Consider the following 17,298-nt stretch of genomic DNA (forward strand, 5'->3'; position numbering starts at 1 on the left):
GCCAACGGCTGAAATCACGTGACTTTGGCGCTCTGAACAGCAGATTCGTCACACTGATTAATCTGTGCTCCGATGCTTCCTGAAGCAGTGTTTTGAAATCCGCCATCACTAAATAAGTCATTATTTAGTTTTTTTTGGCGCTCCAAAAATATTCTCGTCACTTTATAATATTAATATTGAACCACTGAACAAACATGATTTAGATGTGTTTTTAGTACCTTTATGGATCTTGAGAGAGGAAATGTCATTGCTCCCTATGCAGGCCTCACGGAGCCATCAGATTTCAACTTAAATATCTTAATTTGTGTTCTGAAGATTAAAGAAGGTCTTACGGGTGTGGAACGGCATAAGGGTGAGTAATTAATTACATTATTTTCATTTTTGGGTGAACTAACCCTTTAAGGTTGAACCACTGAAGTCAAATGGACTTTTTTAACAATATCTTTAGTATCTTTCCGGGCCTTGAAATTGATTATGTCATTATAGGGAGATGAGAAACCTCTCTGATTTCATCAAAAAATATCTTAATTTGAGTTTAGAAGCTGAACGAAGGTCTTACGAGTGTAGAACAACAAGAGGGTGAGTAATAAATGACAGAATTTTCATTTTTGGGTGAACTAACCCTTTAAGCATCATTTTACATTTATATAATGTAACTTAGATCTATGCATGGAAATTTATGATATTTAATCTGCTGATTACTTTGTTCATTGAAAACCCAACAGAATAGGCCAGTATAAAATTATCCCAAAATGTATTTGGACATTTAAATGCATAAACATTGCATTATATAGCAAAATATCAAACCAAGCAGCATTTAATTTAAAGAAAGATGGCACAAAAAACTAAAGTTGCTAGGTTTATAAAACAATATATTACTTTGATCATTTTTAAATGTGTCCGAAAGTGTTTTGGGATCACTGTAGCTGGTAACCAGCATATGTTGTAAAGCTAATGTGCTGATGTCCCCATTAGGCTTTTTAACTAGCAAACAGCTTCACCATAAACATAATTCTGGTCAACGAAGCTCACCTGCCAAGTTTTGCTAGTAAACAGCATGGCTATGATGGTTCACAAGCCATCTAAAGACCCATTCAAAAAAAACGTGATAACTATAACCATAACTATAAAGTTTTTCTAATTCTAGTTCTATTTTTATGACAATAGGGAAGCTAGCTTTAACGATAACGACACAGAAAGGATATAATTGAAATCACTTTCAGAACAATCATTTTCCAGATTATAAATGATAAAAACATTTATAGGCAATCAGAATCCACCCAACTATCGTGACGTATATCTGAGTGAAACGGCTTCTGGAATGAGAAAAATGTAGGGCAGGATTTGATTTAGTCTTTTGGGAAGTGATTGGATTGTAGGAAGTTGGGTGTTGCTAACTAAATAGAGGCAGATCTGAATGTTTGCAATCAGTTGGATGATATTTAGCCTCATCCTCCGCTGAAACATGTGTCATGAAGAGAACAGATGTCATTTCGAAGAGGAGGGGAGGTGAACGTTTTTGATTAAAGATTACAAGGGCTTTTTTTTTTTTTTTTTTAATAATGATATGCATGGATCAATCATTTATAACAAGCACTGCAACATTCTGTAAAAAAAGAATTAATTGTGATTTCATGGTGACTTTAAAGAGCTTGAGCATTTAAAGCTACAGATGACAAAACTGCAACTATAGTTATAGTCATTGTTCTTGATGTGAACAGGCCTTAATTCTACGAGAATAGGGAAGTGCACAGAGGAACGATATTGTTGGAATCATTTTCAGAAAAAAATTTCCAGCTGATGAATGATAAAAATATCAACAGCCAATCAAAAAGCTCAAGCATTTAAAGCAGCAGATGACAAAACTGCAGCAGGCATATAATAAGCAGAATGTTATCATGCATATTAGTGTGGATACTAATCTTATAGTTATATTTACTGTTATCATTCTTGTTGTGAACAGGCCTTTAGCGCAGATAGGATGGCCTGTTTTTTTTTTTTTTTTAAAAGAGACGGTTTTACACTTTCAACCTGCAGAAACCATCAGTCAGAAGTCAGTTATATATACCAAATACTCAAATCAGGTTTCTTATACAAATCAGCAATGCAGATAAATTAACAATGCATAATGTTCAGCATGTTATATAAATGAAGCCTTTAAAGAGAGTAAACAGATCTGTTGGTCACTGATTTTATGTACAGAGCCATCATAGAAATTCAGTGTATGTGTATTAGGGTCTATAATCTTATTCATAAGCAATTCTAATGCAGGTTATTGCGAAACATTTTGTACATTAGCTTTTGAGAGTCCTTTATAGCATCAGTTAATCTCCACAAGCAGCATAAGAGTACAAAAGATCTTCTGCTACTTAACTCACTGGCAGTCCTTCTGACAGCTAACCATCACTACTGCTCTGCTGACCAAAACATTTGTCCAGGGGGTTGTAGGGGAGGGAAAGCAACAGGAACATAAGCCCTCCAAAAATGAGAATGGCCCCAGCCGAGCCAACACAAGCCACTGACCAGGACAGCTCGTGATGGAGGGGGATACTGTGATCGCTTGCCAATAAAGCCAGCACAGACTGGTGGAAAACAATGATGGACAACAGGACCAGGATACCTGGGGAAAGTAGAGATGAAAGGTCATTTCAGTTAAGGGAACAGTTCACCTATTTTGATTTAACAAGAAACATTTAGAGGCAAAATTATATTTGTATTTGATAAATTACAACATTTTTCAAAAGCGCTTCCTACTTTAGTTAACTACTTAACAGGTGTCACTGTGTGCTGTGACGAAGGGACATTTTAATTTATAGACTATGACAGTTTAAGTTTTATAAATTAGGGCGTTTTCTAGTCGAATTTAATGTAAATTAGTTTCAATTTTTGATACTGTCACTCTAGTGATCCTCATTGTATTTGTGTGATAAAAATAAATAAAAATTAAAACTTTATGGATCTCCCATGCTAAAAACAAGAAACATTTTTGTTTAAAATATTGAAATGTTTTCTTGGAATGCTTTTACTAATTGATTACAACAAAACATTGTGAATATGAAACAGGTTAATAACACATTGTCATAGGAACAACTAGTTAGTCAAGTGACGTCACAGTAGCGTGACTTGGAGTTCAGTAAGGGAGTCATTTATGAGGATTAAAGGGATAGTTCACCCAAAAATTTAAATTATCCCATGATTTACTCACCCTTAAACCATCCTAGGTATATATGACTATCTTCTTTCAGACAAACACAATCTGGGATATTTTTAAAAAATATCCTTAGTCCGAGGTTTATTATGGTTGTGAATGAGGGCCCGCATTTTGAACAAAAAAAATGCATCCATCCATAATTAAAGTTATCTATACAGCTCCAGTGGGTTAAAGGATTAGTTCACTTTTAAATAAAATTTTCCTGATAATTTACTCACCCCCATGTAATCCAAGATGTCCATGTCTTTCTTTGTTCAGTCGAAAAGAAATGAAGGTTTTTGATGAAAACATTCCAGGATTATTCTCCTTATAGTGAACTTAAATGGCCTCCAGACGGTTGAAGCTCAAAATGACAGTTTCAGTGCAGCTTCAAAGGGCTTTAAACGATACCAGATGAGAAATAAGGTCATTTTCGTAAAAAAAAATGTAAATGTATATTTTTTATATAAACAAATGATCGCCTTACAAGTGCTTCCGCCAAAACCGCACTTTCGTATTCTTCAAAAAGCTTATGCTGTATGTCCTACTCCTTCCCTATTCTACTTATGGAACCAACGCAGCGCCAGTTCCATTTTTGCCGTAAGTAGAATAGGGAAGGCGTAGGACATACAGAATACGAAGAATACGAAAGTGTGGTTTTGGCGGAAGCACTTGGAAGGTGATCATTTTTTTATATAAAGCAAATACATTACGATCGTTTCGCTAGATAAGACCCTTATTCCTCGTCTGGTATCGTTTAAAGCCCTTTGAAGCTGCACTGAAACTGTCATTTTGACCTTCAACCCTCTGGAGGCCATTGAAGTCCACTATAAGGAGAATAATCCTGGAATGTTTTCATCAAAAACCTTAAATTCGTTTCGACTGAAGAAAGAAAGACATGAACATCTTGGATGACATGGGGGTGAGTAAATACCAGGAAAATTGTATTTGAAAGTGAACTAATGCTTTAATAAAGGCCTTTTGAAGCGATGCATTTTTGTAAGAAAAATATCCATATTTAAAACTTAATAAATTCAAAGATCTAGCTTCTGGCAGACGACCGTGCGCATACTGTGCAAGACTATTTGGGCGGAAGAGCAACCTTTGACCCGAACGCATTGCATAACAAAACACCGGTCATTAGAAGTCTAAAAAAAGAAATTTTACAGAGAAATGTCGGAGGATTTTTATATAAGAGGAGCTTGAGTTTGTTTTTTGCTCAGCCTTATTTGTTTGAACCATGTCTAAGCTTACGATACTCCTACATCCTGTGTCATACATCGCGTCAGAGGATTACTCATATAGAGCTGGTGGTGGATGAGGCGAGACCCCTGATATGATTGTAAAGCGCTTCGGGTGTTCAGTAGTACATATGAATGCGCTATATAAATGCCTCATTCATTCATTCATTCATTCATTCAGAGCAAGTCAAGTTACGCAGTATGCGTATTAGGGGTGGGAATCGCAGGGTACCTCACGATACGATACTATCACGATACATGGCTCACAATAACGATAATATTGAGATTCAGCGATTCTGTGATAATCGATATATTGCTAGACAATCCTATAATGATACATCATGATATCTGTCTAACTATGAAACCAAAATGCCAGTGAAAAGGTTAAGTGCAAGTTTTCTATCTGCAAAACGGATAAATCCAATTTTCGGTTCCTGCGCTATATGCAGATTTAATGGAGTTCACGTCACCGAAAGCAACAAATATAAGGTGCATTTTATTGACCATCAGCTAATTTCAAAATCAAAGACCGCAATAGGAGAGAGCGGCAACAGCACTGGTAAGGTCTCAATACTTTTAATGAAGATAACTGTGCGTTACACGTCTGCGACTTACTTTCACTTGTTTGCGCATCGGCTTGCTGAAGAGATACTCAGCTGTTCATCTGCGGCGGTACGTAATGTAGTAGCGCTGTCGTATCTGACTCTCACACGTTTCAGTTTTAGTATTTTTGGGAGAAGTAAAATTTACTTATGTAGTTATAACAACCAGATGCATTTAGACTGATGCATAGACTGGAATGCGTCCCAGACCACCTCCTGAAGTGATTTGAGCGATCAAATTTATATTCGTCTTGAATGCCTTTCGGAGGGCATTTAGACCTGGTCTTTTCGCGATCGGATAGCTATCCGATCAGAGAAAATGCATGAAGTGACCAGGTGCAAATAGACACTTTGGCGTTCTTCACCAAACCAAAGATACCAAAGATATACACGGGAGTGTTCGAAAGCGGGCATCTATCAGCGGATCCCTAATATATGTTTTCAAATGCTCCCATGTATATCCAAGCACTCTGTGAAGAATGTCAAAGATGTCTATGTTTGTCACATCAATGTTCTAAAAGTGTTTCAAGACTTTGAACTTAAACTTGGCTTGGACCTCTATTTTACTCACATTGCTGAATGCAATCCTGTTACAAACCTTTTTTTCTTAGGCTAGTTAACTTATGTTCACGTTTCCCTCATTAATGTGTTGAGCGCCGCCTTGAAGTAGCGATGCTTTGAGCAGAGAACGACGATATATTGCCATATCGATATTTTGTCCCACCCCTAATGCGTATGCGGCCGTCCGCCGGAAGCTAGTTATTTGAATTTATAAAGTTTTAAATATGGATATTTTTCTTTAGTACCTTTCTTTTTTTTTCTTTTTTAAATGAGGGCCAACTGTTGGTAGGTTTAGGAGTAGGTGTGGGGGAGGGGTTAGGATTAGGGGTGGGGTTAAGATTAGGCAATCAGGTAGCGACTTCAATGAGGGGAGTAATAATTTGGCAGGGGGTCGAAATTCGGCACAACACCTGTGTTGTGTGCACTACCATTATAAACCTCGGAGGACTAAGGATATTTTTAAATGCATCTCCGATTGTGTTAATCTGAAAGAAGATAGTCATATACACCTTGGATGGCTTGAGGTTAGTAAAGGGTGTATTATGTCGAAAACATTAAACTTGTCACACTCTGTTAGGAATTACATGAATCACAAACTTTCAATTCAAAACGTTCATATTTGAGAAAAAACGTCAAGTTGTTTCCATTTAAATCCTCCCTGACTATCTCAACATTAAACTAATGCTTCACAAGGAATTCACGCCCTGCTTCTGTGAACAGTAAACCCCACCTACTTTGATTTGATTGGCCATCTAGTGATGGACGATTTCAAAACGCTGCTTCAAACCTTTACTAATCTTTTGTTTCGAATCAGTTGTTCAAGCGCTAAAGTCACGTAATTTCAGTAAACAAGGCTTCATTTATGTGATCCACTGATTAAAATTTTTTTCTGATTCGAATTCCACTGATTCGAAACAAAAGATTCGTAAAGCTTCGAAGAACTGTTTTAAAATCGCCCATCACTAGATGGCCAATCAAATCAAAGTAGGTAGGGTTTACTGTTTACTGTTCGCTTTATAATATTAAGGTAGAACCACTTTACTCACATGAACGGTTTTTAGTCCCTTTCTTGATCTTGAGAGTTTCAGTGACATCTTAATTTGTGTTCTGAAGATGAACGAAGGTCTTACGGGTGTGGAACGACATGAGGGTGAGTAATTAATAAAATAATTTTCATTTTTGGGTGAACTAACCCTTTAAATATCATTGGTTACACCTGACTTGTGAAGTGACACTGAAATATGGCCAGCTGTATTTCTTGAGATGCCTTACAATCTCAGAATCTCAGCAATGGTACATAGTGCACTTGACCATTACCAATCCTAGTGTAGAACACCGACTCATAGGACGCCTCAAAATGTAGCCTGCTCCATAACTACTTCAGTTTTACTGCAGATGAATGGTGCTAATGTGATTTAAAGTCACTGTATGCAGTTATGAGGTGTTTGAAAAGTACCTGAGAAGACGAAGCAGATGGTAGCAGGCTTGAGGAAGAAGGGCACACTCTTACTGAGAGACATAGTGATACACAGAGAGCCCATGACCATCAGAAACAAACTGAACAAAGCCAACATAGCACCTGTTATATGCAAACCTAAGAGAGAAACAAAGCAAGCACTGAGTTATACTGGTTTTAATACTAAAAGTCTGCATCACTTTACAATATAGGCAAAAGTATGTGGACAACCCAACCCTGGGGCATTTAATTTCAAAACCACTGGCATTAATGGCCCTCCCTAAGAGCTTGCACTCTTCTGGGAAGGCTTTCCACTGGATGCTGGAACATGGCTGAAGGGATTTGCTCCCATTCAGACAGAAGAGCATTAGTGAGGTCAGGGACTGATTTTGGCCGATGGGATCTGGCACATGTTCGGCATTCCAGTTCATCCCAAAGGTGTTCAATGAGGTTCAATCAAAACTTTTAGCAGGCTGGATTCAGTAAATAATTTCTTATATTGTTAGTGTCATGCTCTACCAGTTAAGATACAGAAACACTATTAGCTCAACTGGTATAAAACTTATGCTACATTCCAAGCCATTTGAAGTCATACAAAAACTTTAAATGAGTTGAGCCAGTTAAGAAAACAGTCTGAATGCTTTAGTCATGAATCAAACTGATCAAGATCTTGAGTTTAACTTACTAACAGTAAACAGTTCACTGGTGGGAGATTTTCAGTGAATAATTCAGTCTGTTTCTCACACAAAATTATTGTATGAATGAATTCAGGACAGGAAACATAGCTTATGTGTTATATGAACCACTTTCAAGATCGTTTTATTGTGCTTTTGCATTCTTTTTTGATTGTAATTGCATGGAAAATGTGACCAGTACATTCTTCAAAATGTCTCCTTTTGTGATCCACAGAAAAAAAAAAAAAGGTTATACAGGTTTGGAACAACATGGTGGTGAATAAATTATGACAAAATTTTCATTTTTTGATGAACTATAACTTTAATTGGCATTGACAAACCTGTTAAAAGAGATATTTTTGGGCATATAGTGTATTTTGTTGGGGCATTCAGGAATAATGTAAACTGAAATAAGAATTTAACAAGAAAGGAGCTCAAGAATGGTAAATTCTTGTGCATGTATGGGAGGTGGAGAGACATGGAGCAGGGGGAGGAGACAGAAACACATGACTGATTTTCAATGAGAGAAACAGTGTGGAAGGAGAGAGAATGAATAGACGAGAGAGCAAAAATGAGGATCACACATTAGAAAGCAGAGAGAAAGAGGGCAGAGTATACAGGAAGAACTTACTTTTTTGTGTTGTTTTCTTAAATATGACAGCATTCTCTCCAGAAGTGTAGAATTTAAAGAATGTGCAGTTTGATTCTGAGGGTGAAACATAAGACAGTGTGAGAGGAAAATAAGGCAGAGAAGGTGAAGAATAAAAATCAGTCAGAGAAACAGAAAAAGGCACTTGAGCTCTCTGCTGTAAGCCCTGTGAGGGTCATTGTGTATTAATGTGTCGAGGACACAGAGCAGCCCTCTCACATATGGCACTGAAAGAACAAGAGAGACGGAGAGAGTGAGGCAGATGGAGAGGGAGGGAATGAGAGTGAGGCAGATGGAAAGAGAAGATGAAGGGCAGAACAAGGAAGAGGGCTCAGGTTAATGTATACAAAATAAAATCCACATTCACTCTCTCTCTCTCTTGTCCTCTGCAGCTGTAGTCTTATATTTCCAGATTTTTCACTCATGTCCTCTATATTTAGACTTGCAAGGCAGCAGTAAGATTGCAGTTTATCCATATGACTGACCTTTCGGCTATAACCGTGACCCATCACACGTGTCTTTTTTCCAGAACTTACTCTAACTGGAAAAAAAATCAGTGCTCACTCCAAATTTTTATAGTCAAATTACAGCTAATATTAGATTTAAAACAAAAATCTAAATATATATATTATATATATATATATATATTTGTAAGCTTTAACTAGACATACATAAAGTGTCTTTAGAAGTCAATATATCGTTTTTTTTTATTTTCACATCAGTGAACATAAACCTATTACTGACCTACAGTCCACAGAAATCCATTTTTTGTCAATTTGTTCGAGGTTGATTCAGGGTCAGTTCACAGAACACATTCTCGCATTCTCCATCTATGGTATTTTTTAAGTACACATGAGTCAGACTGATGTTTTTGGCCACATTGATGTTTCTTGCTGTTCTTTCTTGCGTATCTCACCATAAATTTCAAGACACTGTCAAAAAAGTTTTGAAAACGTTATGAAGATTCCTTTTTACGTGAGCGCTATTATTTACGTATGGGTCAAGGCATGATTAAATGTGGGCTTTTGTTAATAATTTTGTTTTATAATTTGATAAAATATAATTTAAAGATTTTATATACAGCTATGGAAAAAATTAAGAGACCACTTAACATTGATTTCTGAACTTGAAGTGGTCTCTTAATTATTTCCATAGCTGTATATAAATACTGATTAATTTGACAGCCTTATTTAAATAGAGGCACACATACACAACATGTACACAGTCAAGTAAGGTCACTGCTGAGAGCTGCACTAGATATGATTAGCATAGAGCTGGTAATGTAATATTGAACAGATCTCTTAAAAATGCATCATGGAAGTCATAACCGAGAATGAAAGCAGGTCATCTCTTTATAACGTTCAAACATCAAACTACTGAGAATTTTTCGTTATCACTATTTAAATGTCCGATGCAGAAACCAATCTAGTTGGCTTTTCTCTGAATTTGCCAAATCCTTCTAACTTTGTCAGGAAAAATAGCCCAAAAAGTTGCTGCTCTGCATTCTCAGCTAAAGGGGTGTCGTGTTATGATCTGTTATGACAGGTTCAAGTAGAGAGTGGAACTGTTCCTTAACAGAGCTGGCAGTCGGACCAATGGCACTGTTACAAGAGACATCATCACAGTCCTTTGGCTCTTACAAACTGAGGCAAATGAAACTCCCTGGCTCTCCGTTTATGCATGTTGTTATTTGAGAGGTTAGATGAATATCACGAACCAGAACTAGGTAAACTAAGCCACTCACAGAAAGTCAACCGTCATTAATAATATGACTGTTTGGCTGTATGTGAGCTGAATGCTGCTTTGTCTTTAAAAATAATTATGCATGATCTGTTCCTCCTGCTGACCCAGATACATACATATAAGTACGCCGTATAATGTGTTCAAACAATACACTATATTATTAAAACTCGAAAACTCTAAGTGTAACAACAACATGCCAAATTTAGTTTATTAATTTAGTAAATCTAATCATTTCTTTATAGTTCCTTATTAATTTGTATTTTTATCTCATGATGTCAGCCTCCAGCTTCCCCAGGAGCAAAGCAAACACTGGATTGGTAGGGTGTGTATGGTGACTATGTTCAGAATGGAATACTATCATACTGCCTAGTGCCTACTGAATTTTACACTGTAACTTTTTAAAAAAAGTATGTGAAACAGAATGCATTATGCAACAAGAAATGTATTAAACAGCATTACGCTACATTATTGTCCACAATCTCATCATGCTGCATGTTTAATGACGGCATGAAATGGAAGTTGCCATTATCTTTTCTTCCCTATTGTGACTTATATCTGAGTGAAATGGCTTCTTGAGCAAGAAAAAATGTAGGGCGGAACTTGATTTTGTTCATCAGGAATTGATTGGTTGGTTGTGGTTTGCTATTGCTGTGATGTCATGTGAGTGACAGGTTGTCCCACCCTCACGCCAGTAAACACGTCATCAGAGAAGAGGTTTCGCTGCAAGCGGGAGGGGAAGTTATTTTAATTACTGATTACGAGGAGGGCACACTCAAAAAAATAAATTGAAAAAGCTCAATTGAATTGAAAGCAGGAATTTCATCCAATAAACATGCATATATGAGCGCTCACAGCCTAAACACAGGCGACACTCTTCTGCATGATGGTAACCACAAAATTCAAAAACATTACAGAAACTACTCTAAATGTCCAACATAACTGAACATTAAACACTAACATAAACTAACAACAACTTTCCCTTTACTGAAAAACACATAAAATAACACTTCAATCCCTAAATTTACTCTCCTAATGCAGTCCCTTGCAAAGCATGCTGGGAACTACAGATCCACTGCACAGTTAGTTATGTCAACAATAATGTGTGCGTTTCACTCAGCAATGTTAAGTTGACTGAATAAACACTAAGTAAATCTGACAATATTCAATTTTAGTAGAAACAACGCAGTTAAATTACGTTCATGTAGTTACATGAGTTTTTAAGTAATGTGAACAAGGGTGGTTTGAGTGAAACTAACAACAGCGAAAGTTCATTTTTTTGAGTGCATGAATGTAAAACATAATGATGTTCACAGATGAATCATTTGTATATCTGTGATATTCCATAAAAAATACGAATTGTCCATTTTGATCTTATGGTGACTCATGAAATAAGTGTCCAATTATCATATCTTGGAAATAAAAAAAAAATAGCTGTTTTCCATTTTAAATACTATTTTTTACAAAAATTATACTGTCCAAATTTTTTTTTTTTTGTAAAAGAATATTAAAAAATATTTAAATAGTTAGTCAATTTTAAGAAACAGATGTTAAAATTCACAGCATATATGTTAATATGTTAATATTCAAGCACATTGCATTGTGGGATACAGTATGCAGCAGAAATCTGCAAAATCTGCATACTATATACTACCATATACTGCAGAGCCAGTGAGAGAAGTACCATGGTAGTATGCGGTTTTGAATATAGACAGCTACGATGAATCCAAATAGTGTTTACATGAACGCTAAATAAAGTGATCAGGTTGTTGCGCGTTTATGTCACAAGCTTCAAATTGAAATTGAAAGATCAAAACAAAGACGATGAGTGGAAGGAGAAGTTTAGAATGATACGACAGCCATTTATGACACTTCAACAACAGCTCGTTTCACAAGTCATACATCAGTACGCCATTTCTACATCATTGCACATTCGCAGTACTTTCCGGTTTTGGGTTTCAATCCGATCTTCTCGATCGGATTAGATAATGTTTGAACCACCCCTTACAATTCGAATCGGATTTGGCCAGTTCATTCTGATTGACGTGGTTAAATGTTAAGTGTTGTCACGATACTGGAATTTCTAACTTTGAAACGATACCTTGAAAAATATCGATATTCAATACCATTTTCGATGCCACAGAGAAAACTGTCATATATACTGCCATACAGATCTTTTTATCATCATCTCATAATTTTTTTATATGTGTGTATTTTTGTTGCAATACACACAGCACAGCAAGGCTTTATTTGTATCATTACTAGAAAAACTAAACAGTCACTGATAAAATAAGAAATAAACAAATTGCAAATGAGCACAAATAAATATAAAAATAAAGAATAGAATAGAATAGAATAGAATAGAATAGAATAGAATAGAATAGAATAGAATAGAATAAACATGGCTTTAAGTTTTCAGGTGGGTCTAACAGTAGTACTCAGGTAAGAAATACTACAGAAATTAAATAATGTAATCAAGTGTAAAATAACACTGGATAGTCTTCATTGTAAAAATTAAACACAGATTAAGACTTCCAATTAAATGTACACAAGTTATTCAGTCAAGAGCGGTGAGAGATTTTCTGTTGTTTTAATTTACATTACAGACAGCAACAGATTTATTAGACTGCTGTCACTTTAAGAGCTTATGCACGGATCCAATATACGGTTACACATGCCCTTTCTTTCTCAACTATTTACATTCCAAAACTGACCGTTTACCTGAATACTCACCAAGACATAATTTTGTGTTTAAGCACATGATAAATAATAAGCCATGAAAAATAACTCAATTTGGTACTCGTGAGCTGTTTGAAAGGCGGTGCCACTTAGATCAGTGATGCACATGCTTTTGAAGTGAGTGCGAAAACTACAGGAATGAATAAAAATCATACACAATACGAGCATTATTCAACCAGAGCAAATGAAATGAGTGAGAGAAGTGTGTGTCAATTCACTGTCTAAGAGAAGAGAGAGCAAGTATTGGTGTATTGATACTTCAGAAAAGAGGTATTGGAACCATTTCAGATATTTCAGTATCGATGCATATCGAAATATTTTTGACAACACTAGTTACATGTGACTATTTTATTCTATTAGTCTGATTTCAACAGTCGGTTTATTAGGGTCCATGTATTGAGTGAGTATGTGAGATATAGAAGAACAAGTGCTCTCACCTCCAGGCAGTTCTGCAGGTCCACAGCTCTCTCTCTCCGGGTCAATATCTGACACCCATAGTGTGCGAATGCATGATTTCCAAAGGCCGTAATGTGCCATCTCACACGTCTGGTTGTTCCTGAAGTGTTTTGGCTGGGATACCTCCACCCAGAACTCGGTGCCCATGCCAAGTACCGTCAGAGTCACGCCTATGAGGGCGATGAAAAATGCCAGCTTGATTTTGCCCTCCTGGCTGTCACTCATTCGAGGGGGCCTTGGTCGTTTACCTGCACGCCCGCTCTTACTGCCAGCTCCACCTACTCTCCCATCCTCATCTTGCGGCAAAAAAAAGTTGGACCACATGCCGGACACAAAGCTTTGAGATGAGAGGGGAAAACTCCCAGAGGCAAAGTCAAGAAAGGGGACAAACAGAAATGACTAAAGTAAAAAAACAGGAGACTAGAGAGATTAGTCTGGAGTTAGCTGGGCCGACAGCTAACGAGAATGCAGAGAAGTATATTAATAGAAAGCTCAAAAAGGAACAGGAAATGATAGTGAATTACAATGTTCTGTAATTTAAAAAGAATCCGGCGTGCAAGAAATTCAAGTGACAGGGGGTCATTTCTCAAGAACGTAGAGTGGGAATTAACTGACGCCTACAAACGCGAGAAGGTTTGATAAACTAGACAGGAATAATGGGTAGATGAAAAGAACGACTTGATGAGACACATTGGATTGAGGCCTTATAGAGTTGTGAAAAGATGATGCATTCCTCTTTTTTAAGAACCTGCAGAAAAAAGAAGAAGAAAAAATTGTAATTAAAAGACATAGTATATAGAGAGTAGCAGAAAGACTGAAGGATACATTTATCATATGATCTACAATCTGTTTTTCCCTTTAGTCACTAAACATTGCACTTTTTTTAAATAACTTGCCAGTGGGCTAGAAAAACTTTATTCAAGATACTCTAGCTTACTACTTCTAATTAATAATTGTAATTCTAACTTCATTCTTACCAATTTCATTCTAACACTACAGTAAGTTTGAATTTGTCAGCGTTAGTAAATGCATTAGATATCATGAATTTACAACAACAGCCATTATTAACAGCAGTTCCATTTATTAAATACATTAGTAATCATGAACTTGCAACAATGAAAAATACTTCAAAGCATTAACCATTTCAACATTTGCTAATACATTATTTAAATAAGAAGTTGTATCTTCAGCTAACATTAACTAACAAAAATCATTTGCATATTAACCACCGTTAACAAAGATCAATAAATACTGTATTGCAAATGTATTGCTCATTGTTAGTTTTTAGTTAATGCATTAACTAAAGTTAACTAATGGGACCTTATTGTAAAGTGCTGCTGCAAGAATTAATTTAATAATAATTTAAAAATATTTTTGTTCAGTCATCACACATTATCTAATATTAACAAAATCAACCTTATTATAACTTTCGAATTTAGAAGTAAAATTAGAATTGAATTAAGAAAATCTGTAACACTTTATTTGTTACACATATTAGTTACTGTAGTATTAACTATAAATTATGCATAATTACATGTAACTAAGCCTAAACCAAACCCTAACCCTATAGTAAGTACAAGTAGTTAATTGTTATTACTCAGTAATTAAATATATAATTACACTGTAACACGGACACCTTAAAATAAAGTGTAACAGGAAAATCTAATTAAATTACAGTTAAAATTATTATTTAAAAGCAATTTAACAAGACAATATCTTAAATTCCCTAGTGAAAAAAAAATATAATAAAATGTATTTGAAATACATTTTTTTTGTACTAAGTGTTCTAAAATGCAATTACGTATATATGTGCTAAATAAAAATACCCTGCAATTGTACTTTTGGTATACTAAATTGGAAGAACTAATTTTGTACTTAATGCACTTTAATAGTAGTGCTGAGGTCCAACTAAAGATATACTGAAGTATATTTGATTGTGGACCTATTGCAAGTACACTTACTCCAAATAAAGTTTAATTATAATTTTATATCAGTAAGTCTTAAAGGATTAGTTCACTTTCAAATTAAAATTTCCTGATAATTTACTCACCCCCATGTCATCCAAGATGTTCATGTCTTTCTTTCTTCATTCAAGGTTTTTGATGAAAACATTCCAGGATTTTTCTCCATATAGTGGACTTCAATAGAGCCCAAACGGTTGAAAGTCAAAATTACAGTTTTCAGTGATCCCAGACGAGGAATAAGGGTCTTATCGAGAGAAACCATTGCTCATTTTCTTAAAGTTAAAAAATTGTATACATTTTAACCAGAAATGCTCATCTTGAACTAGCTCTCTTCTTTTTCTCTATTAGAAATCCGGCAGTGTAGACACTGCTAAGTGTATTACTGCCCTCCACAGGTCAAAGTTTGAACTAAATTGTCATATACAATATGCTTGTGCAAGTATATAGCATTTAGTTCAAACTTTAACCTGAGGAGGGCAGTAATACACTTAGCAGTGTCTACACTGCTGGAATTCTAATAGAGAAGAAGAAGAGAACTAGTTCAAGATGAGCATTTATTGTTAAAAGTTATATAATGTTTTTTTTTTTTTTTTTTTTTTTTAGAAAATGAGTGATGGTATCGTTTATAGCCCTTTGAAGCTGCACTGAAACTGTAATTTTTGGCCTTCAACCGTTTGGACTCCATTGAAGTCCACTATATGGAGAAAAATCCTGGAATGTTTTCATCAAAAACCTTAATTTCTTTTTGACTGAAGAAAGAAAGACATGAACATCTTGGATGACATGGGGATGAGTAAATTATCAGGAAATTTTAATTTGAAAGTGAACTAATCCTTTAAGTGATGTGTCAATAAATATGTTAATAGATTTGAAGTATACTTAGTATGAAATAAATGGTGGTGTAAATAAATGTAATTTTGGTATAGTTTTTTTTTTTTTTTTTTTTACTGGGGTTAAGTTTTTTTTTTTTACCCCACTGATATTTTTACCAGACAACAAGACATTCTGCAGCATATACTATAATATTCATTCAACAATACACTTTAAATTCTGAACTTATTTCTTTGCTGTTAAAGTTAGTAGAGTTAGTAGACAATGAACTGACAATGAATAAATGGAAAACAACATTGTACCTTTGTCCTCTGTTCAATAAGCACCCAGGCAGCTTGCTTTCAGAGAGGGTTAGTATGGGTCACAATTAGGTCACATTGTCTAAGAATTAGCTATGCCAGATCCGACTCCAAGATAACAACACATACCCGCATAACCCGGCCCACTTTAGCCCAGCCTGTTTGATCTGTGCCATTTTAAGGCCTCATAAATACCCGAGCATTACGTGTACAGAGAACTATTAGATCTATAAACAGAGAGTTTCAAGGTGTTCGCCGTTCTGCTAAAAAAAGACACGAGAGCGGGAAGAGTTCAATGTGGACTGCACAGACTCAAGGTTGATTGAGAATGAAGGCGAAAAGAGCCAGGTGGAGCAGTAGGTGTTAATTCATGTATGACAGGCAAACCAACAGAGGGTCTAAAGTCGTTATCACTGTCCCTGTAGACAGAGGGAGTACTACAGGACAAGGCTCACTGAAGCCAATCACCCACAGAGGAGCAATAAAAACACAACAAGGCAAGAAACAAGCATGTGCCCCATGCTTCAAACGGCAGACAAGTTTGAAATAGCTATTACAATAAATCTCCAAACAGATATGTATTACATATGATATTTGCATTAGAGCATTAGAGTATCTTATTAAAAATATACCCAGTTTCACAGACAAGGCTAGACAAGCCCAGACTAAAATGCATGTTTGAGCTGTTTTAACTGAAAGTAACTTGTACTGGCATATTTTAAAATATGTCATTGTTTTGTCTCAAGATGCACACCAGTAATGTTTTTTTTTTTTTTTCAAGATACATTTAAAAAAGCTATTTAAAAGTCCTAATTGAACTAAGGCCTAGTCCTGGCTTAATCTAAGCCCTGACTGTGAAACCAGGCAATAGTCTTTATTAACCAAAATTATCATTT

The 17,298-nt window shown here is 35.6% G+C and overlaps 1 protein-coding gene across 1 annotated transcript; it reads right to left on the minus strand.

Moving 5' to 3' along the window:
- Positions 1-336: 336 nt before the first annotated feature.
- On the minus strand, positions 337-17,288 carry cacng6b (calcium channel, voltage-dependent, gamma subunit 6b). The gene is made up of 5 exons (XM_067403116.1): positions 16,406-17,288; positions 13,290-14,056; positions 8,356-8,430; positions 7,051-7,188; positions 337-2,620 (listed from the first exon to the last, which is right to left on the minus strand). The coding sequence occupies exons 2-5, from the start codon at positions 13,630-13,632 to the stop codon at positions 2,397-2,399; spliced, it is 780 nt and encodes a 259-aa protein (XP_067259217.1). The 5' UTR covers positions 13,633-14,056; positions 16,406-17,288; the 3' UTR covers positions 337-2,396.
- Between the last annotated feature and the right edge of the window lie 10 nt (positions 17,289-17,298).

Source organism: Chanodichthys erythropterus, chromosome 2 (genome assembly GCF_024489055.1).
Source record: "Chanodichthys erythropterus isolate Z2021 chromosome 2, ASM2448905v1, whole genome shotgun sequence".
NCBI classification, from domain to species: Eukaryota; Metazoa; Chordata; class Actinopteri; order Cypriniformes; family Xenocyprididae; genus Chanodichthys; species Chanodichthys erythropterus.